The sequence below is a fragment of the Lepidothrix coronata genome, unplaced genomic scaffold (genome assembly GCF_001604755.1).
Source record: "Lepidothrix coronata isolate B3197 unplaced genomic scaffold, Lepidothrix_coronata-1.0 Scaffold11, whole genome shotgun sequence".
Taxonomy (NCBI): Eukaryota; Metazoa; Chordata; class Aves; order Passeriformes; family Pipridae; genus Lepidothrix; species Lepidothrix coronata.
In genome coordinates, this window is record NW_016690191.1 from 5,009,689 (window position 1) to 5,036,788 (window position 27,100).

General features: G+C 46.5%; 2 protein-coding genes across 3 annotated transcripts in view; one reads left to right on the forward strand and one right to left on the reverse strand.

Moving 5' to 3' along the window:
* FANCI (Fanconi anemia complementation group I) lies at positions 1 to 23,642 on the forward strand. 2 transcript variants are annotated; one of them, XM_017805192.1, is made up of 37 exons: positions 1 to 141; positions 221 to 293; positions 897 to 1,027; positions 1,296 to 1,452; positions 1,532 to 1,589; positions 2,029 to 2,070; positions 2,358 to 2,481; positions 3,361 to 3,446; positions 3,626 to 3,758; positions 3,998 to 4,090; positions 4,695 to 4,831; positions 5,651 to 5,831; positions 6,358 to 6,445; positions 7,338 to 7,468; positions 8,109 to 8,179; positions 9,078 to 9,192; positions 9,578 to 9,700; positions 10,796 to 10,864; positions 12,104 to 12,205; positions 13,001 to 13,183; positions 13,278 to 13,399; positions 13,797 to 13,961; positions 14,226 to 14,405; positions 15,688 to 15,851; positions 16,267 to 16,343; positions 16,795 to 16,911; positions 17,617 to 17,668; positions 18,234 to 18,361; positions 18,495 to 18,563; positions 18,692 to 18,779; positions 19,079 to 19,263; positions 19,886 to 19,942; positions 20,023 to 20,082; positions 20,790 to 20,876; positions 21,923 to 22,018; positions 22,565 to 22,690; positions 23,533 to 23,642. In XM_017805192.1, exons 1-37 carry the CDS (start codon positions 58 to 60, stop codon positions 23,596 to 23,598), a joined length of 4,020 nt encoding a protein of 1,339 aa, XP_017660681.1. In that variant the 5' UTR covers positions 1 to 57; the 3' UTR covers positions 23,599 to 23,642. The 2 variants fall into 2 exon arrangements, with proteins under 2 accessions (XP_017660681.1, XP_017660682.1); XM_017805193.1 differs by having other exon boundaries at positions 19,082 to 19,263.
* The window catches only part of POLG (DNA polymerase gamma, catalytic subunit), an 11,206-nt gene continuing 7,308 nt past the window's right edge, over positions 23,203 to 27,100 (reverse strand). The window contains exons 20-23 of the mRNA XM_017805194.1: positions 26,881 to 27,052; positions 26,406 to 26,614; positions 25,182 to 25,339; positions 23,203 to 24,042 (exon numbers count right to left, since the gene is read on the reverse strand). Of these exons, the coding sequence (XP_017660683.1) occupies positions 23,981 to 24,042; positions 25,182 to 25,339; positions 26,406 to 26,614; positions 26,881 to 27,052 (601 nt within the window). The 3' untranslated portion in view covers positions 23,203 to 23,980. The remainder of the gene's footprint in view (positions 24,043 to 25,181; positions 25,340 to 26,405; positions 26,615 to 26,880; positions 27,053 to 27,100) is intronic.

Genomic DNA, 27,100 nt, shown 5'->3' on the forward strand with positions numbered 1-27,100 from the left:
GGAATTTCGGGGTGACGGAGGCGCGGCCCGGGGGGTCCCGGGCGGCCCCTTGTCCCCATGGCCCAGCGCATCCTGTCGCTGGCGGCCGAGGAGAGCCCCGAGCGGCTGCAGGAGGCCCTGCAGAGCCTGGGCGAGGCCGAGGTGCGCGGGGAGCGGGGGATACGCCGCCCGGGCAGCGCCGCGGGCGGGGGGCGGCTCACAGCGTCCCCTTCTCTTGCAGCTGGGAGAGATGGTGACCAGGCAGGCGCTGAAGGGCAGGGAGACGGCGGCTCTGCTGAGAGGGATCTTCAAAGGTGGGTGATGTCTGAGCTGCTCTCAGGGGGCTGCGGCTCCAGCGCTGCTCACAACACAGGTGGGTGCAGCCAGTGCTGAACAGCACATGGAAGTGTCACTTTTGTTGTAAAAACCCACTCGTCAGGGCTGTCACAGGGAAACAAGACACCCGAAAAAGCATAGCAGATAGCAGACTGGACTAATAGAGTTGTAATGAGCTTGTGATAAGTGGGATTTATTTTGGGAGCACTTAGACACCTTGGAGTAAAACTGAGCTGGCCAGCTGAAAACCAAATTACCAGGCTGGTCCTTCTTGACATTTTGACGGTTCCTGATATCTGGCCTTAGGTTGAGTGAGCCACAGAGTGTGATAACAATGTTGAGTGCTTTGACTACTTTATCCAAGAGATTCTCATTTTCTGTGCTCAGGTTTTTTTTTATTATTATTTGATTTTTTTATTTTTATTTATTTATTTTTTATTTGTTTTGTCAGATAGATAAAATAGGGAGTTGCAGTCAGGTGACAGTTTATCCCTGCTGATTTCCTGTAGTTTAGCAACATGTTGTTACTTGCATAACTTTTTTTTCCTATTCTTTCCTCTCTGTTATTTGCTTGCTATAAGGCTCCCCCTGCTCTCAGCGAAGTGGTGTTCTCAGGAGACTCCAGGTTTACAAGCACTGCGTCCCACTAGTGGAGTCAGGAGACCTACATTTGGGCAAAGTGTCTGAAATCATAGGACTGCTGATGCTGGAGGTAAAGCTCCTTTAGGCTGGCTTTCCTGGGCTCTGCTGGGTGTCATTTCATATGTGGATTGAGATACTTCACTAAGCCACTGAGGAAAATGAGTTGTGTCCTTTCCACAAATCTTCCGTGGACTAAATTAGCTGGGATTGGAATTTGCTTTGTGTGTGAATTTCACTGTTAGAAATGTTATCTTCATCTGGTTTTTGGTGACAGTTTGGATGTATGTGTGGAATTCTGTGCACAGGCTCAGGCTCTTTCCTGTTGCATGTCCTCCCAGGCCCGCCAGCTGCCAGGCCACGCATTGGCTGAGCTTGCCAACCTGTTTGTTGATGTTATTAAAGGCGGCAGCCTCTCTAACGGGAAATCCTTGGAGCTGTTTTCCACTGTTCTCACTGTACTGGCTAGTTTGAAGGAGAGCCTGGCTTATGGGAAAGGTAACCCCCATCAGCTACTTCTCCTGCACCTTGTCCCCCCTTCCTCTGGAGCCAGCTCCTAAGACTTTTGGTTTTTCAGGTGAACTGAATGGGGAAGAGTTTAAGAAGCAGCTGATAAATACCCTCTGCTCCAGCAAGTAAGTACATCTGCCAGCTCTTAGTCACGTGGCAAAACATTGTGTTTCATTGTTTTGAAAAAGGCATCCACTATGAGCTGTGTGTCCTGTTCTGTCATCTTTGAATCTGTGCCCTCTGTGACAGTGTCTTCTCTGAGTGGGAAGGCAAGGGAGCACCCTGTTCCCAGATCTGGTGAGACCATTGCATGAACTGGTCTCAGGAAGGGCTTGTTTTTATTCCTTTCTTGGTATTTGTTATTGTAAGGGCTGGGGCAGTTCAGAACCATTGTAAATGTGGGTGGTTAGGGTGGTGCTGATGAGTTCTGGTGGAAATCTGGCTTCTAATCTTAGTATCAGAATGTAACAGGGAAATGGTGACACTGAATAATTGTGTAGGAGGGAAGAGATAAATGATAATCCTGCTTGCTCTCAGTCTTCTGACATATCTTTGTTTCACCAGGTGGGATCCTCAGTGTGTAATACATCTTGCCAACATGTTCAGGTAATTATTTTTCCCTTCAACATCAATACTGCCTTATGCTGTGATCATGTCCATGTCCTATTTAACATGTAGTTTGGGGCAAGTAGGAATAGGAGGTCTGACCATAGCAGGTACAGCCCCATGGGTGGTTGGTCGATGAACATCCACACCAGATCCGTGTGGATACAAAACACAGCTGTACAGGCATGTCCCAAGGGCTGGGCATGGCATTGTGGTTTTGTTTCCATGTGTGAGTGAGCCTTGGAAATTAACAATATAGTAATGAATAAGAATCTTTGATTCAACAGGGATATTCCACTCTCAGGAGAGGAGCTGCAGTTTGTGGTTGAAAAGGTCCTTAGGATGTTCTCCAAATTAGACCTGCAGGAAATTCCCCCTCTGGTCTATCAGCTGCTGCTGCTTTCTGCAAAGGTAAAAGTTCATGGGAGCTGGATTTCCTCTAAGCTTATACCATCAGAAAAAAAATGTCCAGACTAATCTATAGGCTGGATTTGGACAGGGATTCTGATTGTTCCCAAACCATGCTGTAGGGACACAATGGGACATCAGTAGGTTTTCTCTAACTGCCTCTAGCCTGAAGAAGCTGACTGCTCAGAGAAAGAAAGGACCTTGATCTTCCTTGTGGGAAAAGAAGGAAACCTTTGGGAAATAAGGGATGAGCAGAGACCTAGCAGACAGCAGAGAGGATTGGTTTTTTTATTGTTCTCAAGTGTGGTTTTGCTCACTCTCTGTGATCTGCACACTATAATAATAGCTCATGCAGTGTGACTGTCTTCTAGGCTGTAGTCTGACTTGTACAGGGAATGTGTCATCTACTGTGCTCTTCCTCCAGAGCAGAGCACATCTCTGCCCTTTGACAGGGTGATCTGCCTCTTTTGCTTACTTCATTTGTGATCCAGTCAAAGACAAATTATATGTGTGTTATAGGAGGTCATTTGGGTCCCCTAGCCAAAATGTATTGTTAGATTTAAAGTTAGGAGTTTGAAAGCCTTCTCAATTGATTAAAACATAAAGGATCCTTTCTAATTAGTAACAACTTCAAAAAAAAAAAAAAGGCAATCAGAGCATCTGAAAGCTTGAGTTTCTTCCAGCTCTTCAATAAGTGCAGTCAAAAGAAATATGCAAACTGGAAATCTGAAAATGAGCCACACAGGAGTCCTCCCCTGCCTCAGCAATTTATGGAGGGAAATGAAGGATACCATGATATTTGTGATAGGTGTGGGAATAGAGTGTAATTCTCTGGGATACTGCAGGCCCTGCAATGGCTTAATATAATGTTCTGTCTTGCAGGGCAGTAAGAAGACTGTTTTGGAAGGAATCATCAGTTTTTTCAATCAGCTGGATAAGGGACAGAAGGAAGAACAGAGGGTACCACAGTAAGTTCCTGCACTGTTATCCCCTTTCTTTACTACCCGGATATTTGTAGTCACCCTGGTCCTGTCCAAGGTTCCTTGAATCTGAATTGTTAAACCTTGTACAAATACGTCCTCCTGGATCCATAAGAAATGATTTATGGCTTTGGATGGCTTGTTTTTTTTTCTGATAAAACTTACAGGTCAGCAGACCTTGAGGTAGCCACAATGCCCCTGGACCAGCTCCGCCACGTGGAAGGCACCGTTATTCTCCATATTGTTTCTGTCATCAACCTGGACCAGGACCTGGGCGAGGAACTCATCAGACATCTGAAGGTATGGCAGGATGGAGCCATTTTCTATTGGTACTATTCTTGAAGATGTTGAAGCAAGGTTTTTAAAACTTAGTTGGTTACCTGGAGAAGGGATTTAATAATTTTTATGATCACAGTCATGTTCTCTTTAACAAGTGTTGTGATATGTTTGAAGAGAGATGTACCTGATGGCTTCCTGAACTTGCAGGACACTTCAGTTGAAGATAACAAGCTTTCTGACTGTTCCTTGCTGTTTTCTAGACTGAGCAGCAGAAGGACCCTGGTAGAGCCCTGTGTCCCTTCAGCGTGGCTCTTCTGCTGTCGGTTGCTGTAAAACACAGACTGCAAGAGCAGGTATGTGGGTCATAAACTTGCAGAGAACTTCCATGGGGAAGTGCAGGAGTTCTCTGCACTCCTTGTAAAGGAAAGGAAGCCTGGTTAGGTAGAAGCCTGGTTAGGTCCCATCAGAATTAAGGAAGCCTGGTTAGGTCCCATCAGAATTAGGCTTAAAATGGTTTCAGGATGCTCGTGGGGAGGCAGTTATTAGGTCCCATCAGAATTAGGCTTAAAATGGTTTCAGGATGCTCGTGGGGAGGCAGTTAGATCATCGGTATGCTGTACTGTACTGAACACTAGAAAAGACCCCAGAGCAATATCACAGTTTTCCGGAGTTGTGATTCCTGAGGGTTGGTATTGTAGGATGAGAAGAAAAGCAGTCTTCTTTTTCTAATGTTTTGGCTCTGTGTTGGCCACATGAAAAGCATCTGGCAGCAGGTTACCCTCCTTGAAGCACTTAATGAGGCTAGTGTATTTGTCCTGAAAAAGAAGTGAGTTGAGATTTTTGGCAGGCAGTACTGGAACTTGTGCCCTGGCCAGTGCTCTTACTGGAACGTACCCAAGACTATACAGGTCCCATTTCAAAGATCATTTCCTCACACTTAATGATTTTATGTTCCAGATATTTGATTTCTTGAAAACATCAATCACAAGAAGCTGCAAGGACCTGCAGTTCCTTCAGGCCTCCAAGTTTCTGCAGGATTTGTTTCCTCAACAATATGATGTAAGCGCTGTAATTCTGGAAGTGGTGAAAAATAGGTGAGTTGTTGCCACGTGCTGCGGAACATTCAATGGGCTTTGGGAGGGGGGAGAGTTTCAGCCTTGCTAAAATACTCTGGGATGCTAAATACCAAATACCATGTGCTGGCAGGGATCAGTGTCAAAATCCAAAGTTTTTATCCCAGTTTTATGTTGCCGAATTAAAAAAAAAAAAAGCAACAAAATATAGCTGTACAAATCTGCTCCTTTTACCTCAAATCTCAGAATCTGGTGGTACAAAGGACTAAACTAATCAGGACCTGATCTGTTTTTCTTACTGAAACACTTAGAGTGTGAGTCATGCTGCTGGCTGTAGTTTGTGTTCCAATCAAGGCATGAGGGATATGTTCTCTGTTTCATCCCCCACATGGTTAGTCCTTTAAACATGCTGTGGGATAGCTCTGGTCTGTCACCAGTTGTCCTTTAGTTTGATGGGAGGCATTCCTCTTCTGTCTTTCTCTCCAACTTGAAGATCTTGTGATCAGTAGGATACTTGTGCACCCTGACTGTGACATACTGTTATATTCAGATCAGACCTGAGTGCACATCATTCCCCATAGCAAGGAAGCCTTTGAACTGGAAACGAAGTCTGATGGAGAACTAGGACTGCAGAAGGTGTTGTGCTAAGCACCTGTCCCTCAGCCTAAAGACAGTCACAGAGTTGTGAGGGATGTCATCCTCCCTGCTGTCATCACGTGTCTCTCACTGCTGCTTTGCAACCTGGATGGACTGCAGAAGATTTTTACCTCAGACTGCTCTAATCTAAACTTTCCTGTGACTAAGTTGTTTCTTCCCTGGTCCATTTAATGTTTTCTTCAGTGCATTTGGCTGGGACCACGTTACTCAGGGCCTGGTGGATCTCGGCTTCAGCCTAATGGAATCCTATGAACCAAAAAAGCCCTTTGGAGGAAAAGCTGCTGATACCAGTTATGGCCTTTCAAAAATGCCAGCCCAGCAGGCTTGCAAACTGGGAGCAAGTATCCTGCTGGAAACATTTAAGGTAGTGTATGTTTTGGAGAGGTTTTGAGCAGGGAGGGAGCTCTATTCTTATTCTTTCTTGGTAAATGGTGTCAAAACCTTGCCTGCTGTATCCATCATGAGTGTTTTGCAAACATTAGTCTCCTATTTGTCCCTCTTCAGCTGGAAGAGGCCATCCTCATAAAGACCTAATCCTACTCTGTTCCAGCTACTATGGTACTTGTGTAATCCCTATTACAGTTTCCAAGAAACTAGGGAGAAAGTAGAGAAAATCAGAGGTGCAAATAAAATCTGACAAGGTGGGATTGAAACCCATTCTTCTTCACTGAGTTGATAAATTTGCGTCCCACAGACAATTTGCCCCATTATGTTTTGACTGTGCCTCTCTGGCGTGCTGGTTCTGATTGTCCTGGGGTGAAATCTGAGTTGATCTGTGTGGATTTATCTGAAAGGGACTTCTGGTGACCATCCCATCTTACCTGTCTCATGAGGTATGGGAATATCTTTATGTAGTTTTGACTTTTATTTATCGTTCTTTCTCATTTCAGGTTCATGAGCCCATCAGAAGTGAAATTCTTGAGCAGGTCCTGAACAGAGTGCTCACAAAAGCAGCATCTCCTGTCACCCACTTCATAGGTAACAGGAAAGGGAGAAAAATGTGCCGTGCTCCGTGGGCAGTCACAACATAGCTCCTCAGAACATGTTAGGGAATCACAGAATGGTTTGGGTTACAAGCCCCATTTGAGTACCGAAAGGCTGCAACAAGGTCTCCACAGAGCCTTCTCTTCTCTAGGCTGAACAACCCCAACTCTCTCAGCCTGTCTCCATAGCAGAGGTGCTCCAGCCCTCTAAGCACTTTTGTGCCCCTGCTCTGGACCCACTCATCTCTGTCCTTCTTGTGTTGAGGACCCTAGAGCTGGACACAGTACTTCCAGGAGGGCCTTGCCAGAGTGGAGTGAAGGGGCAGAATCACCTCCCTCACTCTGCTGGCTGCGGTGCTTTTGGTGCAGCCCAGGATGTGGTTGGGCTTCTGAAGCTCCTGCTGAAATGACCTGAAGCCAAGAAAATCTGTTGTTCCTTCTCCTCTTTCTGAAGTATCAGCTGCATCAGATTACCTTGCATTCATCACAGGTGAAAAACACGTTTGCAGGCAGTTGCCATGGAACAGCTGATGCACAGAAATTGTACCATCAGTCAGTAACCTGTTCCACATTCCTAGCCGTGCCTTCCTCCTTGTCCTTGGGCAAGTGCTTGGGAGCCGCTGGGGCTGCTGAGATATCTGTGCTGCAACCTTTTCTCTTACACCTCAGTGCCCTCTGGTGGGGTGAGGCCCTTCAGCCAGGCTGGGAGAGTTTTACACTTGGTGCCTGCAGCAGAGCTCAGGTTTTCGAAGCTCATCCTGTCACGACCTCTCTGTGTAATGGAAGGTCTTCAATTAGTCTGTAATTCTTAGCTCTACAGACATCTTTTGCTCAGACTTTTCTGGCCCCTTGGCATCAGCTGCTCCTTTTGTCCTTTTATTTTTCAGAGTTGCTGTCCAATATTGTTGTGTCAGCTCCTCTTGTGCTTCAGACTTCATCCTCCAAAGTCACAGAGACCTTTGACAACTTGTCCTTTCTGCCCATCGACACAGTGCAAGGGCTCCTCCGGGCAGTGCAGGTAAAGCTTTGCGTTCCTCCGTGAATATCCTTGCTAGTTTAGTTTCAGCGACAGCTCTGGGCCACAATTATATGCATGATCTGATAACCCTCCTTATAAAATAAGCCTTCATCCTGTGCTGTGGTGTAGCACAGAGCTGTTCTTCAAGCATGGATTTGCATGTGCCCTCTGGCAAAAAGCATATGGTGTGGTCTGGCGTGGGACTGAAACCGCTCCATTCTGACCTTCATCTGGAAGATGTCCAGATGCTGCACGCTGTAGAAAACTAAGTATACAGTGTTTAGCTGAACAGCTGTAGCTGTCATGTTGATTTTTCTTCTTCCAAGCTCCATGTCAGTATTTCTCTTTGACTGGGCAGAGATATTGCCCTGGTGTTAAACTTTTACCTGCTTTGTCCAACCTGGGGATAACATTTCTTTTCCTAAACCTTGCACTGTGTCCTCACTCACCTGCTAAGATGTCTCACTGCTACAGCTCTATGGGTTTCCTTTTCTATTTTAAAACATTTTGGGTCTCCTACTGTACTGACGACAGTGTTGGAAATGCAGGACCAGATGGGCCTGAGGAAGATGAGCTCATATGCCCCAAGGGCTTGGCATGCCTTAGTGCTTTTCTCTCCAAAGGTTATTTTCCTTTCCAGCCTCTGCTCAAAGTCAGCATGTCAGTGAGGGACTCCCTGATACTTGTCCTCCAAAAAGCTATTTTTTCCAGGTAAGCTGGGAAGGGGATGCTTTGAAAAAATTTCTACAACTCATTTATGGCTATGGAGCAGAAATATTTTTTTTGTTTTGGCTAAGTGTCTTCTTACTGTGTTCTTCCATAACTAGATGGTGACGTCTCCTATCCCTTCATCCTAGGACTGTAATACAGTCACAGCTCTACTGAACCAAGCCCCAGCTGCATGGGCTTTGCAAATTCAGAAAGCTGTTGGAAGCTCCAAATAAGCAGGCAAAATTAAAACCAATTCCAACATGTGTCTACACAGCTGAGTACATCCAGGTGCTAGGGAGAGTCAGGAAGGAACCACTGATCAGAATGCTGAGCTGCCACCTTCCCTCTGATCCCTTACACGGTGGTAGAGAAGCAGCCTTGTTATCTTGGAAATGCTTTGAGCAAACCATCCTGCTGTGATCGTGGATTTTCTTGGACAGTGGCTGCCTGCTTATGAATACAGAATTCAGAATTTAGGATTATAATTCAAGGCAAGGGACTTGGTCTTGGGAAAGACCTGGGATTTCTGTGAGCAAAGCAAAACACCAAGTTTTTGTTAGGAGTTTTTCTACTCTGAGGTCTGTAAGACTTCCCCATTCCAGCTTTCAGGGGACATTTAATACTTGGGTCTTGGCCTGGGGCTCTCCCTCAGTGTGAGCATTGCGAGGACAGAAAGGGAATTGAATATTGTAGGAGTGTAAAGCAAGGGAGTTCCCAACAAATTGCCAAGCTCTTGGCTGTTTGGGACTGTGCTGCCCTTTGGGGAAATACAGTTCTACTGGGCCCAGTCACTCCATATTTGTGGTCTTTTTTTCATTGCTGAGTTGATCTTGTATTTACTTCTGAGCTTCTTGCCTCCGTGTTTCCTTATGTTTCTCTTTCGTGCCCCAATTCCCAGGCAGCTCGATGCTCGTAAAGCTGCAGTCGCTGGATTTTTGCTTCTGTTAAGGAATTTTAAGGTTCTGGGCAGTTTGTCCTCTTCCCAGTGCAGCCAGGCCATCGGTGCCACTCAGGTAAGTGCTGTTCTGCAGTTCTTGCTTTGAACATATGAGACAGTCTCGTGTCTGACATGCACTGTTTGAAAAAACTCAAGAGGGGAGTGCTTCCCCAAAATGGAAATAAAACTTCAGTAAGGATTAGTCCTGGAAGGAAAGCTTTGGGAAGTGCAATGTGCAAAGAGAAGCTAGTCTAGGGATGTTGCTGTTCAGAGTCATTCTCTTACAGCATGAAATATTCTGGGGAGCATCCCCACTGCTCTGTGAGGATGATAAGGAGCCTGGAAGCACACTAAGGACTATTTCAGTGATTGTTCAGGGGCCAGACCTTTTTATCACCTTGCTTCTGTGTTGTGATATCTGAGACTATACCCAGTATAATGTGACTAATATTCCCTCTCAGATCCAGGCAGATGTTCATGCCTGCTATAATTCTGCAGCTAATGAGGCCTTTTGCCTTGAAATCCTGGGCAGCCTGAGGCGATGTTTGAGCCAGCAAGCGGATGTTCGACTCATGTTATATGAGGTAAACGTGTTTTTTTCAGTCTCCTTTTAAACAGCTTTTCTAGAGTCAGGTTCTGCTGCAGCCACAGGTAAATAATGATCACATTATTGTGGAAAACAGCCTATCAGCTCAGTTATGTTCTTCTTGGGACACGTGTACCAAAGACTGGGTTTTTTTCTCAATCCTTCTGCTTCTTTTTATTTTGGACTATTATAAGCCCAAGGACACGTTGATGTATCTTCCTCAGCTCATGCATTGCTTAAGAGCAAAAATGCGTCAAAGTCTGTCTTCCTGTGTGGTGTGGCCTGGGAGAAGGGGGGTATGTTTGATGCCCAGTGAGGAGGAGTGGTATAAAGCCATTGGATAGATGTGGAGCTGTTGAGAGTTAATTATGGGCTCCAAAGAAAACCCTGACTGTAGAGTATGGAGAAACTTTCTCACAAACTGTCTTTTCTCCTCTTCCTTTCCAAGTGTCTAGAAAAGCTTGAGTGTCCCTTAGATCTTCTGTGACAAGTGGCCTGTTATAAGGGGCCATTCTTGAGTGTGTATAACTGTGATATATGATATAACTGTGGGGTACTACCTTGAGGAAAAAAACCAGTCCAGGTCAGAGATATTTTGTTTCCTTCTTGACTTGGTTGGATTGACCTTTGGTGAGCTGCAAGTTTTAGATGTGTTTGTCACTGTTGCTAGAAAACTTGAGTGCTTGCTTTATCCATCCACTGAGTTTTCTCAGTCTGCAGGATTTGTTGCCTCCTACAGTTTCCCCACTGGCTTGTTTTGCCTTTGAAGCAGGATTTCACAGTTTGAAGTTGGATCTAGTGCTAGTGTTAAATAGCAGTGAAAGTCACTCTGGGCTTGATGCCACCGCTGCTAGGGAGATACAGCTTGTGAGAGGGCCCCTGTGAGGAAATTCATACTCTTTCTGATTCATACCTTCTTTCTGCGGTGCCTTTGCTTTGCCAGGTATGGAGTTGTACGCTGAGCACATTGTTACTTCCTCATGGTTCCTTGCGGTGCCAAAGTGTCATTGCTGTCTCATGACGCCAACTTATTGTGCCTGTGGTTCATTTTCTGTGTTGTGTCAGCTCACTTGTCCTTCCTTCCTGTCTACAGGGTTTTTATGATGTCCTTCGCAGGAACTCCCAGCTGGCCAGCTCCATAATGGAAACACTCTTGTCCCAGGTAAAGTACTGCTCCGTGGTGGGGCTGTAAGGAACTCTAAGAATTCTGCACTGCAACCAGCACAGCAAACAATTCGGGTTAAATATTGGGGAAAGTAGTTCTCCCATACACTGGAAACATGTCTAAGTGCTGCAACACTGCCCTAAGGAGGTGTTCAAATCCCTGCTATGTTGCAAGAGCAGACTAGGTAAACGTCTGGAGACTGGTTCATAACCTGTCACAGGGTGGAAGAGGAAGGATCTCTTGGAGCCCTTTCCAACCCTTCAGTTCTTAGGTCATGTGGGAAGTGTGAGCCTGGAGAAGTGCTTTGTGCTCTCCCTGTTCCTTAGCAGTGCACAGCAGTTACCCTCCCATACTTCCCTAAGGATGTGTGCTGACACAGTAATTATTACTGCTGTCCTCCCATGGGGAGAATACCCAAGTCCATGTAGGATCTGGGAGGATTAACTCATCCCCCAGCAGTGTTGCTCATGGCAACAAGACAATCACATTTCCCCAGTCCATTGGACAGGCTGTGCTTTCTTTGAGACAAGTAATTTTCTTCCCTTTAATCATCCATAGAGTTCATGCTGACTAATTCCAGCTTTCCCATGACAGTACAGGGTCTGGGAAAGGAACATGAACGGAGCTAAGACAGCTTTTGGGTAGCAGAGGGCACTTAACAGGAAGCTGGTGTAAATGTATAAATTTTATGGCATCATTATACATCTATAACTTTCCCTATTCGGTTCTGTATCAGTACTCAGAGCATATCTCTTTCCTGTGGTGCCAAACAGCCAGGAATTGGTGCAAGCGTGGTCTCATGGGTTTGTTTTCATGCCAAGTGCAGCCTCCACAGCTGTCTGCACCTTTAGGCCAGGAAGGTGAGTGCCAGGACAGGGCACTCAGGTGCTCAGGGCAGCAGCAGCAGCTATTGATCCTCACTGTTAAAAGGATGGGTAGCACTGCAGGTGGAGTGCAAGTGGTGTTACATGTTGGGGCAACACACCAGCAAGTGGTCAGATTATTTTAGGGCAGTGACATGTCCTGGCTGAGAGGTACATGAGGAACTCAAGAAGGGATTTTAATCACCAGTAGAGCAGATGACGTGGCTCACATATTTGTACTGTCCCATTATTGCAGTGCCAGCTTTTGCTCTTTCAAGTGGGGTACAAAGACTATTGTATTCTATTTTCAAACATCCTAAGAGGCTCAGTTACCAAGTAACTAGTTATTTTTATTTCTGGTTTTCTGTGACAGATAAAGCAATATTACTTGCCCCAGCCAGACCTCCTGCCTCCACTGAAACTGGAAGGATGTATTATGGCTCAAGGAGATCAAATCTTTCTGCAAGAACCACTGGTAAGAGCTATATTGCCAGGCCACAGCTGCAAGCTCATCTGTTACATAGCATTTTAGTTGTCCTGCTACATGAGCTGAATACCTGGTGCTTCTTCAGCTTCTTCTAGCCTGGAGCGATTCTTTAAATGACAACAGAGCTGGGCATCTCACCCCTGCCTCAGGCTATTTATTAGAGCTCCACTAGCACAGTGGTTATGGGGACCTGTGTGAAAAATGCTGTAGGAATAGTGTAGTTCTGTTATCCACTGTTGAATTCACCCTGCGGGGGTTTTTTCCCTCCTTCAACTTAATTCCACATAAAATGGTTGTGCAGTGTGTGTGTAGCAGGGGGAAGAATCTGCCCTTTGGTTTTGCTCCTTTGAAATTGTTGGAGATGAGACCTCAACAACTCGTTGGACTTGCAAGAGAACAAATTCAAGTTAATCACTTTGTTTTCCCCTAAGGAAGCTTGTGTGCTGTGCTGCAGTAGCACATGCAGGAATGGAGCAGAGTCTTCAGCTAGAGTGAGAGTCCCTTTGGCATCTCCTTCAGCAGCTGAGGTAGCTGGGTGGAGGGAGCAGTGGGAGTTCAGTTTATACATCTCATCTAGGCAAGAACATTGAAGCTAGAGCTGGGTAGTTCTGTGTAGGATTACTGACCATCTCAATCTAGGAATGAGGCATATTCTTGAGACCCAAGGCAGCTCTGAAGGCAGCTACAGCTCTTTGCATCCAACTATAATAGTCTGGCCCATGTCCACCTCTACCAGTGACCTCCAGCTTGCAGGCTGAGTGCAACTGTGGCTGTTTCCTTCAGGCTCATCTGCTCTGCTGTATCCAGCACTGTCTCGCCTGGTATAAGAGCACTGTGAATCTGTGCCAAGGATCTGAGGATGACGATGAGGAGGAGGAGGATGTGGGATTTGAGCAAAACTTTGAAGAGATGCTCGAATCTGTCACACGACGAATGATCAAGAGCGAGTTGGAAGACTTTGAACTGGTAAATCAAATTTTCAGTTTGACTCAGTGGAAGAAGATGCTGAGCTCTTGTCAGGTTTTGAAAAGATTTTTCACTTGTTTCCTTTGCCTCTTAGGATAAATCGGCAGATTTTTCTCTGTCTTCTGGTGTTGGTGTGAAAAACAACATCTATGCTATTCAGGTGATGGGAATTTGTGAGGTTCTGATTGAGTACAATTTCAACATTGGGAATTTCAGGTAAAACATCAAATCTTACCCTCCAGCACTAGCTGTGCTACTGTTTGCCCATCTCTTTGGAGTACAGCCTCATTGCAGGCACAGGGTGGTAGTGCAAAGACAGAATCAGTGATGTTTTCTGAGTGTGAGTGCCTTGTGGCACAGCCACTCACAGAGCCTTGGGGAGTGTTTTCCTTTTGAATGTCATGTGATGTGGGAGATGGGATCTGACATTTTGTAGAAGAACAGGTCGAGGAGGAGTGGATGAGGTATACACTGTTAGGGAGGTGGGAAGATGTCATATGTCATTGTTTCATCATTTAGGGAGTGTCATTGTTTAATTTGGCAACTGAAGCTTCAAACGGGAAACTCCAAGACTGCATTTTCTCTATTAATGCTTTCTACTACTTCATTGCAGTAAAAACAAGTTTGAGGATGTCCTAGGCCTGTTTACATGTTACAACAAACTCTCTGAAATCCTGAAGGAGAAAGCTGGAAAGAACAAATCTGCCTTGGGCAACAAAACGGCACGGAGCTTCCTGTCCATGGGTTTTGTATCCACTCTGCTCACAGCTCTATTCAGGTGAGAAAGTGTCCAGCCCTCTGCGGAGCAGAGCCAGACATCAATTCAAACCATGTCTGTTAGTGTATTTGGAAAGGCTGGTGGAACTGTGCCCTCCAAGTGTTCACTACAAGCTACCAAAGCACACCTTCCACCCTGAGTTCAGCCAATGATTTTATTTGTAAATATTTGTAAATCCAAATATTTGGATTTTGAATCTCATAGGCCATTCCCGAGCTTTTATTGTGCATCTTCAGTTCTCTGACAGTGCTCTTGGTTCCTCAGGGACAATGCCCAAAGCCATGAGGAGAGCCTGGCAGTTCTGCGCTCCAGCACAGAGTTCCTGCGCTATGCTGTCAGTGTAGCTCTGCAGAAGGTGCAGCAGCTGGAGGAGACGGGACAAACTGATGGACCAGACGGACAAAATCTGGAGAAGATGTTTCAGAACCTCTGCAAAATCACACAGTGAGTCACTGTGGCAGGTGGAGACATCAACAGTGCATTTTGGGGATTTTTGATTCTCAGGGTTTTGAAAGAAGAATGCAGTCCATAACTGTTTCAAACAGTTATTGTTCCCGAGTTGAGGTCACTGCCTTTCTTTGCTCCTGAGAAATCAAGTGGGGGCACTACGGTTTCTGTGCCAGAGTGAGTGATACAGCTCTAGTAATGGTACTTGGCCTGGAAAAAACAAACACCATCAAACTCTCATTTTCAGCCCCTCTCTGACTTTTGGCTCATCACTCATTGTCACAGAGAAGGTAGGATGATTACAGGCTGGATTCTTGAGGCCTCTGGAATGCAGTGAAGTTTAAATTCACTTCGAGCTACAGTACAAAACAGATGTATGAGGGACACAAGCTTTAGAAAACATTTTTTTGTAGGACTTCTGCAAGATGCTGGAAGACATTCATGCATCTAATCCTTTGGAAATCCAAGAATGTGAACCATGTAAATGTCTTTTGGAATCTAGGTCATATCTGCATGGGGTCTTTTCAGAGCCCAGTCAGCAGAGAGCACGAAATGCAAATTACCCCTGCCATGCATAATGCCGGTTTTGTGTCTCACCCCAAATAATAGAGGCTATTTTTGTTGCAGTCATTAGGACTACATGTGAGCTACATGTTTTGCGTGATTGGACATTGAAATAGAATAAGATCATCTGTGCAGGCGACGGAACTAATGAGAAGAAAGGAGAGGGAACAAAAAAGGGAAGAAGTGGTCTTAGGGGAGCAGGAAAAAGATGTTTGCCTACAAATAGAAAAGTCTCCTTTGGGCCAAACAATTTTGCTTTCCTCACAGCTTTTTATTTTGCCTGCCTTTACATTTCTGATTTTATTTATAGACAGCCCTGTAGTGAATTCTGACATTTCATAGATCCAAACTGCCAAAAGAAAAGCTCTTTTTGTCACTGGCAGATTTGACACCAGTGGTCAGGGTTTGGGTAGCCTGAGAAAGAAAGAAAGCTGGGTGGAAGAAATGAGTGTATAAAGATGGACTCGAAATGGGATTGGAAGGTCCCTTGGCACCTGGAAAGAATTAAATTATTTAACTGTGCAGAAAGAATGCAGTAGCTGTTTTGCTGACATTGAAATAAAATTTTAAAACCAGATCTCTTCTCCCACCACTTTCCTATAGAAAAAAGACCTTCCAATTTAGTTATATTAAAAATACAATCCTAAGAGTAGAATCTAGTTCTTGCCCTGTGCATCCAGCTTTACTGGACTAAATCTCATCTCTCATCCCACAGGGTTCTGCTTTGGAGGTACACTTCAATTCCCACTGTTGTTGAAGAATCAGGGAAGAAGAAGGGAAAAAGCATTTCACTCCTGTGCTTGGAAGGTTTGCTGCGGATCTTCAACACAGTGCAGATCCTGTACACTGCCAGGATTCCCCAGTTTCTGCAAGCCCTGGGTAGGCACATAGTACAGTTCTGCTCTGGTTTCTGACCTCCATGTTCCAGCCCATGTGTGGGCAGGTAGGGACTTAGCAGCCTTTATCCATAACAAGGGAGAGAGGGGTCTGGTCCTTGTGTGTCAGTAATAAGGTGGGCTTCATAGCATTTGTGTCACGCCAGACACAAATTCCAGAGATATCTTTACCTGCTTTTATAGAGCTCTAAGTCTGTCAGCAGAGGATAGTTGGGGTCTGATATAACATTCATCTATTTGAAGTTTGCCTTTAACACATTTCCCCGCTCACCACGGTTCTGCAGTCTGTATTCCTCCTCTAGCTGTGAGAAGTTGCAGTCTTTCCCACTTTTGGAAATAAATCCTGTATTCTGCTCTTGGCATTTAGCTTTTTTTCTGCACCTCTCTGTCTCTGCCAGATATTACTGATGGTGACGCAGAAGAAACGGATATTAATGTCACGGAGAAAGCTGCCTTCCAGATCCGACAGTTTCAGGTAAGTACCACTGTGTGCTGCAAGTGTTCCAAAGCACTTGGAATCCTGGCAGAAAGCACTGCTAGCTCTCTTTTGCTTGACCACAGGGTTGAGTATGTGATAGCAACTGTAGCACTGATTCATTACCAGTACAGAAAAGTTTCTGATCCCTAAGAAAAGCTTTTTCAGGGTGCTGTGCAGAGCTGGATGGAAGTGCTTGTGTATTTACAGAACTATAGGTTCTTCAGTACAGCATAAACTTATCTGAGTATTGTAAAAGTCATACTGAGTCATAAGCAGCCTCTGTGTAAGCACTCCTAACAAAAAGCAGTACCTGCTCTTTAGAAGAATCCTCTTTTTATACTCTTTGTTATTCTCCTTGCTGCTGATCCCTTTATCTGCTGCAGCTTCTGGTTATTTGCTTCTCCAACACATATGCACACTCAGGGACTGTTTTCCTTCCAATGACCAGAGGTCCCTGGTGAACCAGCTCAGCAGTGCTGAGGATGACTTCAATGCCAAGGAAACACAGTCACTCATCACAGTTCTCTCCACATTGTCCAAACTCCTGGATCCAGCCTCGCAGCAGGTACTTCACAGCCTTCATGTGGTGGCAGGGATGGATGTTGTAGCTGCAGGTGTGGGAAGGAGATTATCAGGTTGGGTTGGGATCTACAGGCACATGTGTCGAAAGAACAGTTTTGTTACGTTCTCAAGGGTTCTACTGTCACACTCCTGCAAGGACAGTTAAGAGCAAGTTTTCTTCTCATCCCACTGCTGCATCTTCTGATCATGGCTTTGGGCACCTGAGTGATTTGTTTGCCTGAGCAGGGACTCCTAACAGAGCCTAGTTGCAGTATTGTCTCCACATGGGAATAGAGGCAAAAAAGGCCAGCAGACTTGTGTCCAGTCCAAACTGGCTGAGTGCCTAATTCCTTCCATGCAAGGAGTCATTTTCTAAAGTGCCCGAATTTTACAAGCTAGGAACTGCACTAAGTGTGCCAGAAGTCTGGAGTCATCATTTACCTTAAATTAAATGGAGCTGTTACTTTGTCCAAGGGAATGTATCGCCATTCCCATCCTGGATCTCAGCTTTTCACTTGTTAGTAGTTTAAGTGTCTGTTGTGGAACTTCATAGAGCACAGCTGGGTGCCTTCTGCCAGGAGGGGGGACTTCACTCATTTTCTTTTGCTGTGATTCATTGTCTTGAATTTTTAGTAGTAGTAGGAGGAGGAGGAGTATTGTGCTTTGAATTCTGTTTCGAAGTCATGATATCTTTTCTCTTTTTCTGTAGTTCCTTCAATTCCTGACTTGGACGGTCAAAGTTTGCAAAGAAAATGCTCTTGGTAAGTAAGCTTTGGGGAGCATGTTTAGATGAGATGTGTCAGGTCTGATATTAGACCCTTAGATGCTCTGCTGTTGTCTGTCCTGGTTTTACCTCTTTAAGATACATTCATGTCCCATTCTGTGGCAGATTGCCATGACATTGTGGTTATTAGCACAAATCTTAGAGAAAGAACTAAAACTATTAGTGTTGCTGAAGAAAAGGAAGCCACTCACTTACCTGAATTTTCTCCCTTGTTATTTAGGCTCAAATCGGGATTTATACTCTGGAAAGATAGTATTCTTGTCAGAGTTTGTATTGCACTTCCTCAGTGCTTTTGGTCACAATTTTTCTGTGAGCTGAGGGCTCCAGTGAGCCACACTTCCCCTTGCACTATTACATGTGATGCCTGATGTTTTGAACTCTGCTGCTGTAACTGCAGTATTTTGATAGGATTTTAACCTACTGTGGATCATTTTGGTTAAATCCGCACTGAATCTGAGACTTCCCCTCGCTGGATGTCTGGTGTTCCTAAGTAGCTGGGGGAGCTCTGCACCTGATAATGTGTTGTTTTCTCTTCCCCACAGAGGATATCTCTTGCTGCAAGGGTTTGCTGTCTCTGCTCTTCAGTGTCCACGTTCTCTACAAGAGCCCGGTCAGTCTCCTGCGGGAACTTGCACAAGACATCCACGCTTGCCTGGGAGACATAGATCAGGTGTGATGCAGAAGCAGCCTACCCCTTCATCACATAGTGCTGTCAGGGCAGAATTGAGTGCATCTCTGGTATAAACTGTGTGACAGCAGCTGGAGTTTTATTCACCAGAATTTGTTTTCTCTCCTCTGGCCAGGACATAGAAGTGGAGAGTCGGTGCCATTTTGCCATAGTGAATGCCAAGACTGCAGCCCCCACTGTCTGTGTGAGTCAAAACACTGTGTGTGGAACAATATGTAGAGTCCAGGGATAAGGTGTGACAAACAGCTTGCAGGTTCCCGTTGTGCCAAACTCCTCCAAAAACCTGTTTTGTTTTTGGTGTTTCTGTCTTAGCTGCTGGTTCTGGGTCAGGTGGATAAGGTCCTTGAAGAGGTGGATTGGCTTATCAAGAAACTCACCAGTCTGGGGTCCAACACATCAGGTAATAAAAGTCCAATTATTAATGTTACATGTTTTGTCAAAACCAGATGAAGACAGAGAGGAAAAAAGGTAACTTGGGATTTTAAGACAGCATCATCTGAGGGCAGGTTAAACTCTCCTTCAAGCTGGTTCTACATGAACAATGTAAGATAAGGGGTGTTGTCACAAAATCCCTCCAGTGATCCCTGTGCCACATGGGTGCTTTGTGCATTGGACACAAAGAGGGCCTTTTGTGCCTCCCACCTGCACAAAAGGATTCATTAGACACACATTCACCAAGTATTCATCTCTTTCTTCTAGAAGACCCTTCTCAGCCATCAAACCAAACCCAGGCTCTGGAGAAAGGTGTAATTCTGCAGCTGGGAACTCTGCTGACAGTCTATCATGAGCTGGTGCAGACTGCACTCCCAGCAGGGAGTTGTGTGGACACACTGCTGAGAAGCCTCAGCAAGACATACACAATTCTCACCTCCCTCATCAAACATGTGAGTGTGCTCCTCTGACAGTGAGCTGGCTATGAGCTAAAAGCTTTCTTCCCATCTGCTGCAGCAAGCTCACAGTGACCTCAGCAGCTACACTCAGAACTGGGCTGTTGATCTCTTGCAGGAGCTGAGCCCTTATTCTGTTGGCTTTCATGCCCTCAATTTTGTGACCTTTCTGAGCAGTGATAGTTGTACCAGTGGAGATAAGGGGAAGCTTCTCTCCAGCTCAACTTGGCTTTCCATGGCTTGGAGTGGCTTTTTCCAGTATATTTTGTGGGTTCCTTTGTGCAGGTCTGTGCCAGAATGAACAGCACTAACAGTGTTCTCATGGTACTCGTCAATCCTGCCCTTGCCACTCATTCCCATTAAAGGCCTGAGGCAGGACCTGAGGGAACAGGGCCATGAAAGCAGGCCAGTGGAGCTCCTTTGAGACAAGGTGGTGAATGCCCCAGAGCTCTTCTCTCACAGCTCTGGAATGCAGACATGTGATATAGCAATCCACTGTGGGGGATAGTTGTTGCAAATCCTGCCCTCCCCACTGCGCTGTTGGATGAGCTGCTTTGAGCTCTGCCTGGATACAGGATGAGAACAGCATACCTAGAAGAAACTCATGTTTTTCTTGCAGTATATCCAAGCTTGCCGCAGCACCTCGAATACGATTCCAGGAAGGCTGGAAAAGCTGGTGAGTGTGAGCAAATTGCTGGAGGAAATGGCTCCTTGCCTCGAGTTAGGAGTAACACCAACCTCTCTGCTCCTTTGCAGGTGAAGCTCTCAGGTTCCCATTTGACCCCACAGTGTTACTCATTCATTACTTATGTACAGGTAAGGCCTAAATTAACTGGCAAAATCACAGTCAGTCTATCTCATGCTGAGTGGTGTATCAGCTGCAGTACATGGGCACCTTTGGGGATTATTAATCTTCCTGCCATGAGTTGAGTTTCTTATAGTTCAAGCTTTACTATGTCAAATAATAGTATAAGACATTTCAGCACCAGTGGGACTGAGCATGCTGATTTCTGCTTGAGCAGGGAAGGAGCTGGTTTTCAGTTGTTTTTTTTTTTCCCCCTGTGTTCATGTGGGGTTTTTTGGATGAGATTAATACTGCTGTTAACCACAATGGCAAATAAAGGTCAACAACACTGCAGTCATCACAGTGTGAAGTAATGTGGGTGCCAAAGACTGCAGTGCTGAAGCTGGGATTTATCTGCCTGGAGAGGAGCTGGGTACTCGTGTGAGGACCACAGGAATTGAACAACATATTGGGGAAGGTGTCGTGGTGTGCAGAGCTGTCACTGCTGAGGACTTCTCACACATGCATATTTCAGAATGTATAAATTACGAAATTAGTTTTTCTTTCCTTATTTTTTTTTTGGTGTTTAACCTGAATTCCATTCTTGTATGGCTACCTTTCTGTCATGTAGCTGGTAATGCTGTTAGCTGGCCAGAGCAAGGACTTCTCTGGCTTTACTGAGCTGGCCTTTCTTCCCTGCTAACCCTGTAATGACACATCTTTTGGCATCCTCCTTCAGAACATCCACAGTGAGAGCTTAAGCTTTATGGAAGAGAAGAAAAAGAAGAAGAAAGAGGATGAAGCTGCTGCAGTCTCCACAGTCATGGTAAGACTGACTCGCTCTGTCAGAACATGGGCTGTAGTTGAACTTGGAATCATACCTCGAGGCTTGTGTTACCTGGTGGCTTCTTACAGATCACCAGGGACAAACTGTCATTTGGGCCTTTAAGTAAAAATCAAATTTAATCTAATGTAACTTCAGAGAAGTCTCAAAAAGCAAAAACAAAATACAACCAAAAAACCACAATGAAAAAGCCACCTTCACTAAATGCAGCCTAAAAGCTCACAGACATGAAGGAAAGGTCAATCTGGATAGTCTTGTGTTCTGTGATATTTTTAACATTTGGGGTAAGCTATGAAATTATAGATATGGGCTAATTTATTTTAACCACTATTGCATTCTCTTTAAGTGTTCCTTAATTTTATCAGTACATTTAAAGATGAAGGAATGGATTCCACTAAAGTAAAGCAGTTGAAAATGACTGGATTATTTGGTTGGGAGCAAGCGAGCAGGCTGGCAGGTTCCTGGTCCTTGATGTCCTTTGTTTGTGCTCCCAGACAGCATCTCCTCCATCTCATCAGCTATCCCAGACATTCCTATGATGTTAAGGGTTTAAAAGCCACAAGCATGATCTTCCCAGCTCCTCCCTGAGTGTATGGAAACGGGCTGAAATGCTGCGTATCCTTTACCACTCTGTCACCATGGGGAACAAATACCAGTAGTGGTAAATAAACAGGACAACAATGTGGTGAAACGTCAGTGTGCTCCTTGCCTGGACAGCCTGTGCTTGTGATGCCTTGGGAGAGCTGGAGCAGAGGAACTGCTGCTCCCATTGCTGTCAGGGATATCAAGGGCTCTGGACTGCAGGCAGAGTACAAAGCAACACATGGGAGAGCCTCACTGCAGAACCATCCTGGGAGTCAATTTAAAACTAGTAGCAAAGCTGGCAAGGCTTGCTGGGGCAGGACTGATAAGGAGTAAGGCTACTGAAGACACTTGTCTAAACTGGGAACGTCATGGTCTTCATGTCATGCTACAACACCATTGTTCCCTTCTAAATCTGACCCATCACACTCCTCTCTCCATTTCAGGCCAAAGTGCTTCGAGAGACCAAACCGATCCCAAACCTGATTTTTGCAATAGAGCAGTATGAGAAGTTCCTTATCCATCTCTCCAAGAAGTCAAAGGTAATGTAAAGCAGAGCTCTTCTGTGACCTGAACTCGGTGGAACAGTGGGATCGAGGGCATGGGTGGAGAGCTATAGCTGGTCCACCTTTAATAATGCTCAAATTAGAAAGGTGTAAGGACTTTTCAGCCCTTGCCCACACTCCTGGCCCAGCACTACTGAATTGCTGCCATACTGATACCAGCCCATGTCAATGTCAGTCCTGCCTGTGACCTTACAGTGTGTGGTTCTGGTGGAGGAGAAGCATGCACACCTCAGGCCAGCTTTCCTCACCCCTCTCCCCCAGTCTGTGTCATGAAATGTACCACAGTGGGGTACTACATGACCGTGAGAGTAACTGGCAATCACTTGGCTTTTAGGAACACGTAAATGGGCCACTGGATCGCATGGGAGTGGGTGCTTTTTCACCTGCCTTTGGCTTCAGTCCTGCATTATTACTGCGATGGACTCAGTCCCAGTGCTGTGCAAGAGACTAGGCAAGGTAGAGAACTAAACTAAGATGCTAATGGCTTGATGTCTTCTCCTGGTTTCACCTTGGTTGCTGCAGGTGAACCTGATGCAGTACATGAAGTTAAGCACCTCCCGGGACTTCCGCATCAACGCATCCATGCTGGACAGTGCCCTGCAGGAGCACAACACTGAGGATGCTGAGAATGAGCCACACAATGACCAGGTCAGCATTCATTTAGCTGCTTTTACTGATAGGTTTCCCTCTCTTTAGAGGCCAACTGTATTTGTGAGTTGTGCAGAGTTGTGCAGGCATGTGTGAAATTAGGACAGCCTGTCTTCCCTGGGTTAGCTCTCATTTTAATACTCAGCTAATAGGAAGGAGTGAACAGTTACTCTGGTCAACCCCTATACCCCAGCCCTCTGCCTTGAGTGGCCTTTATTTCCATGTACTAGCTTTCTGTGTTCCTGGTCTTAGGGAAGTGAAACTGCTCTTAAGGCCTTGTTCTTTGCCTCAGCAAGCAGAGAGGTCTATCAGTGTTACCCCTGAGGACCTACTGCCTGGCCAGGATCAGGCCTTTGCAGCATGATGCAAAGTGGTTTTGCATCCAGGTTAACTTTTGTAGATAAAGACCTGGCAGGGCAAACTCTGCAAGGCATCATTCTCCTCAGACCCATCTCTACTAGACAGTGCTGGTGAAGGCAGCATAACCTGTGCTGGATAAGAAAAATAAGCTGTTTGCTGATTGTCCAGGTTTTTATTGGTGTGTCTGTCCATATTTTCCTGAGTGTTTCAATAAGCCAAAACCCAGGACACAGTCCCTGTCCTGTGCCACTGGTAGCCTGTGATCTAAGTTCCAGCATGAATTCGAGAGGGGGGTTGGCCCACAGGGAAAGTCTCAGTGGGTGACAGAAGTCCCATATTCATGTCATTTAGTTAGGGAGAAAAAAAAAAGAGCTAAATCCTTTTCAGCACATCTGGTTTCTTGCTTTAGATAAACATTCCCTAGACTAATCACACAAAAACAATCACAGTCTGTACTGCTACTCTCTCCCTCCCCTCTCCAGAGCAGCGCAGCAGAGCACACAGATGAGAACCAGGAACCCAAAAAGAAGAGACGGCGAAAAAAATAAACCGGGGCTGCTGCTGCTACTGCCTCCTCCCACAGTGCCTGTTCCGTGGTGGATTCACCTTGGTCTTGGAGAGCTGCATGTATGGAGATGATGGTTTATTGTTTCTCTTGTCAAATACTTATGCCTTCTTCCTTTGTGCCCACGGGAGTGCAAGCAGCGACTCTGGCCCCTGTCTCAGGTTTTACAGGTGGCCACTGCCCTCAGAAGCGCCTCTGCTATTCAAATATGCTGCTACCAAAATCTTCTTCCCCAGGAACATCCCTTCTTACAGCAAAAGGGAAATGGAGTGACTGGGATCAGTCCCTGCCAAAAGACCTCCTTAAAGGACAGCGAGGCTCTGGCACACAGTCTGGACAACTGTCCTTCTGGCACTCTAGCGTCGTCACTTCTTCTCCAGCGAACCTTTGGTTATTTCAATTATCTGATATATATCCAGTGCTTCCCCTGGAAGACAAGGGGACAGTCAGTTCCCTGCAGTACGCTCAGACTCTGCAGCATAAGACAGTGATAGCCGTGGTTTGCTTTAGTTCAGAGCGTGTAGCACAGAAAGCCTTAAATTTATTCAAACTTCTGTTTTGGGTGGTGGTGAGAACACAAGAACCAACACCAGTAGGAAGCTGGGAACACAAGCTGTTCCACCTTGGAGTTGAAGCTGCCACGTGCAGCTCCTGAGCAGTGAGAGGCCACAGCTTCCTCTGCCCAGGCTGGTTTTGCCATTATGTTTTTGCTGTTTTGTTTTTGCTGACCCTGATTGCGATGCACTTGTTTAATTTGCCTTGTTCTTGGTGAGAACACAAGTGCCCTTTTTGCCCACAGAGCACAAATCCTGTTTCTAAAAGCACCTTTTGCCTGTAAGACTCCTAATAAAGGTTACCCAAGGGTGGAGTGGCTGATGTGTGCAATGACTGAGAGAACAAATCTGAGGGCAGGTTTGTCCTTTATCTTGGAAACAGCTGCTGCACAGCAAGGAGGAGATGCATTCCCAGACGAGAGTTACTTGTTTGCTTGAGCAGTTAGAGGGGTACACTGAGTGCAGGTAGGGATTACTCTAGGCCTTAGGACTGTTGAGGAAGCACCCAGCAATGCCAAAGCAGTTCTTTTAACAGAGCTGCGTTGGGCTAAGGGAGAGTGAGGAAGAAGAGAAAGAGATGAAGGCTGGAAAAATTTGGGTCTGCAGGGCAAAACAGACATGGTTGTTGAAGCACCTCCCTTCAGAGAAGGAGCAATTAAACCTCAGGTTGTGTTAAAAGTGCACAGGAGGGCTGCTCCAAGGGGCACAAAGCAAATGTGCAGAGAGAATTGGACACATCCCTGGGAGAGCCAGGCCTGGCTCATCACTGTGAGAAATATTTGGAAGGAGTAGCACAAACTGCTTGGGGACTGAGAAAGGAAAGAGGGGCAGGCTCCAGCATGGTGGTTGCCCTGCAGGTCAGATGATGGGTCAGGAAGCAAGGGGCTCATGAGGTGCCTCTGCCGAACAGAGGAGCCCTCAGGGAGTGACTACTTAGGCCAAGTGCTCTGCCTAAGCTGGGGATGCCCATGCAGAGGGGATTACAGGGCGTAGCTTGCACAGACATGCTCACCTTGAGGGATGCCATACTTCTCCATCCCCATTGGATTTGAGGGCGTCACACAGTTCATGGTCACCTCTTTCCTTAGGCACTGGTCAATATCCACCGCACTGAAGAAAGCCACTGACTGTGGCAGATCCTGGAGGCCCAGTTTGTAGGCAAACATGCACCTGGGAGAACAAGACAGCAGGTGGGACGCTGCTGGACATCACTCTTGGCCTTGTCACACCCAGTTCCAATCAGCCACAGCTTCACCAAAGTTGCCAGCCACCCCTCACAGGTCACTCTGCACCCGTATCACTCAGCAGGTGGGGGACAAGGTGCTTTTTAAGTCCTGGGTAGCAGGAGGGTCAAATATTGCTAAAGTGGGTGTGGGAAGAAGAGAGTAACAGTCCCTCCTCAGAAGTAGCGGAGCCTCCTCAGGAGAAAGGAAGAAACCAGCCCTTCACTGCTGGCTAATCCTTCCAGGCAGGCAGAGCAGATGCTGGATTTTCCCAGCAGGAAGCCCTGTGCTTGCAGGAGCTGGCACAAAGGCAGGAACGTCAGGGTGCCTGTCCTGCTGTGTCTGCTGCACTGGCACAGAAAGGCTGTTTGTGGTGTCCCTGCCTCCGCACGGGAGAAAACAGCTCAGCCTTGGATGGCTCCTGTGTCACCAAATAACCCCACAGTGCTGGGAAGGGGATTTGGCAAAGCCGGCTGTGCCACAAGCCGGATCAACAGGAACCCTTTGAGGTCAGGAGCTTTCTAGGCTGAGCTTAGTTTTGCATGGGGCAGGGAAGCAGTGGGACTGCAGAGACAAGCCGCACCCCCTGCTCTCCCCTGAAGGCAGCAGGGAATGAGGGATGGGACAGTTTCAGGCTCCCAGTTGCTCAGCCAAGCCTGAGGGCTGCTGCCACAGGATGGCTGCAGACCAGAAGGGAGCAGGAGGCGATGTGTTCCCATCCCAACAGAGCACAGTGACTGGCCCCATCTCTGCAGGAGCCAAAAGCTGATGATATCCCCCTCTTGCCAGCATATTATCCCTGGAAATCAAAGCCGTGGTCTATTTACAGCCACCTTAAGTCATGCATGAAGGAACTGCAGCCTCCAGTGCTGCTAACTTGCCCTGAGCAGAAGAAAACTGCTCTGCACCAGTTTGCTGTAGGCACAGCCAACCCCAGCCCCTTTAACTTGCCTGTCTCACCCCAGAGGCACTTCTGCTCCTCCCCAGGAGACACCACAGCTGTCAGGTCTCACCTTGTGAGGAGGTTGGTGATCTGCAGGGCCAGGGCTGCCCGGTAGCGGTCTTGCTGCTGGACCAGGTAACGCACCTCGTCGTGGATGCTGATGCAGAAGCGCCCCTTGATGTCGAACTCCTCGAAAAGCCACTTCATGGCGACCAACATGAGGTGCAGGTAGTCAACAGCTGAGCTCTGCACCACCCAGTTCACTCTGCTGGTCAGAAACTGGTGAAAAGAAACAGAAATGGATAGTAAGAGAGCACTGGGTCCAGGGCATGGTCCCCCCTACAGGACAGCTCCTGTGAGAAATCTGTTAAATTCAGGGTTGATGGGTTTTCTTGATCCCACAGAGATAAAGGGACAATGGGTTTCCTGAATGGCTACAAGAGCCTACTGGGTCTCCAGCACCTAAGAAGGGCTGAGCATGGAATTGCCATCTTGGAGAAGATGAGGAAAGCCCAACGCTCGGCAGCCCAGAGCTGCATCCTTACCTCCCCCTTGACCACGGCGGGCTCCAGGGCCCTGCTGATGTGACAGCCCAGCACTGGGGTCTGTGGGGTGGGGGATAAGGCGATGCTCTCCAGCTTGTTGAACATCTCTGACTCGGTGCCTCCAGCCCACACTCGGTGCCCCACCACATTCCACTTACCCCTCTTCCGGGACCTGTGCGGCAGAGAGAAGGTTTGATGGAAGTGTGGGAGGAGGCTGCAG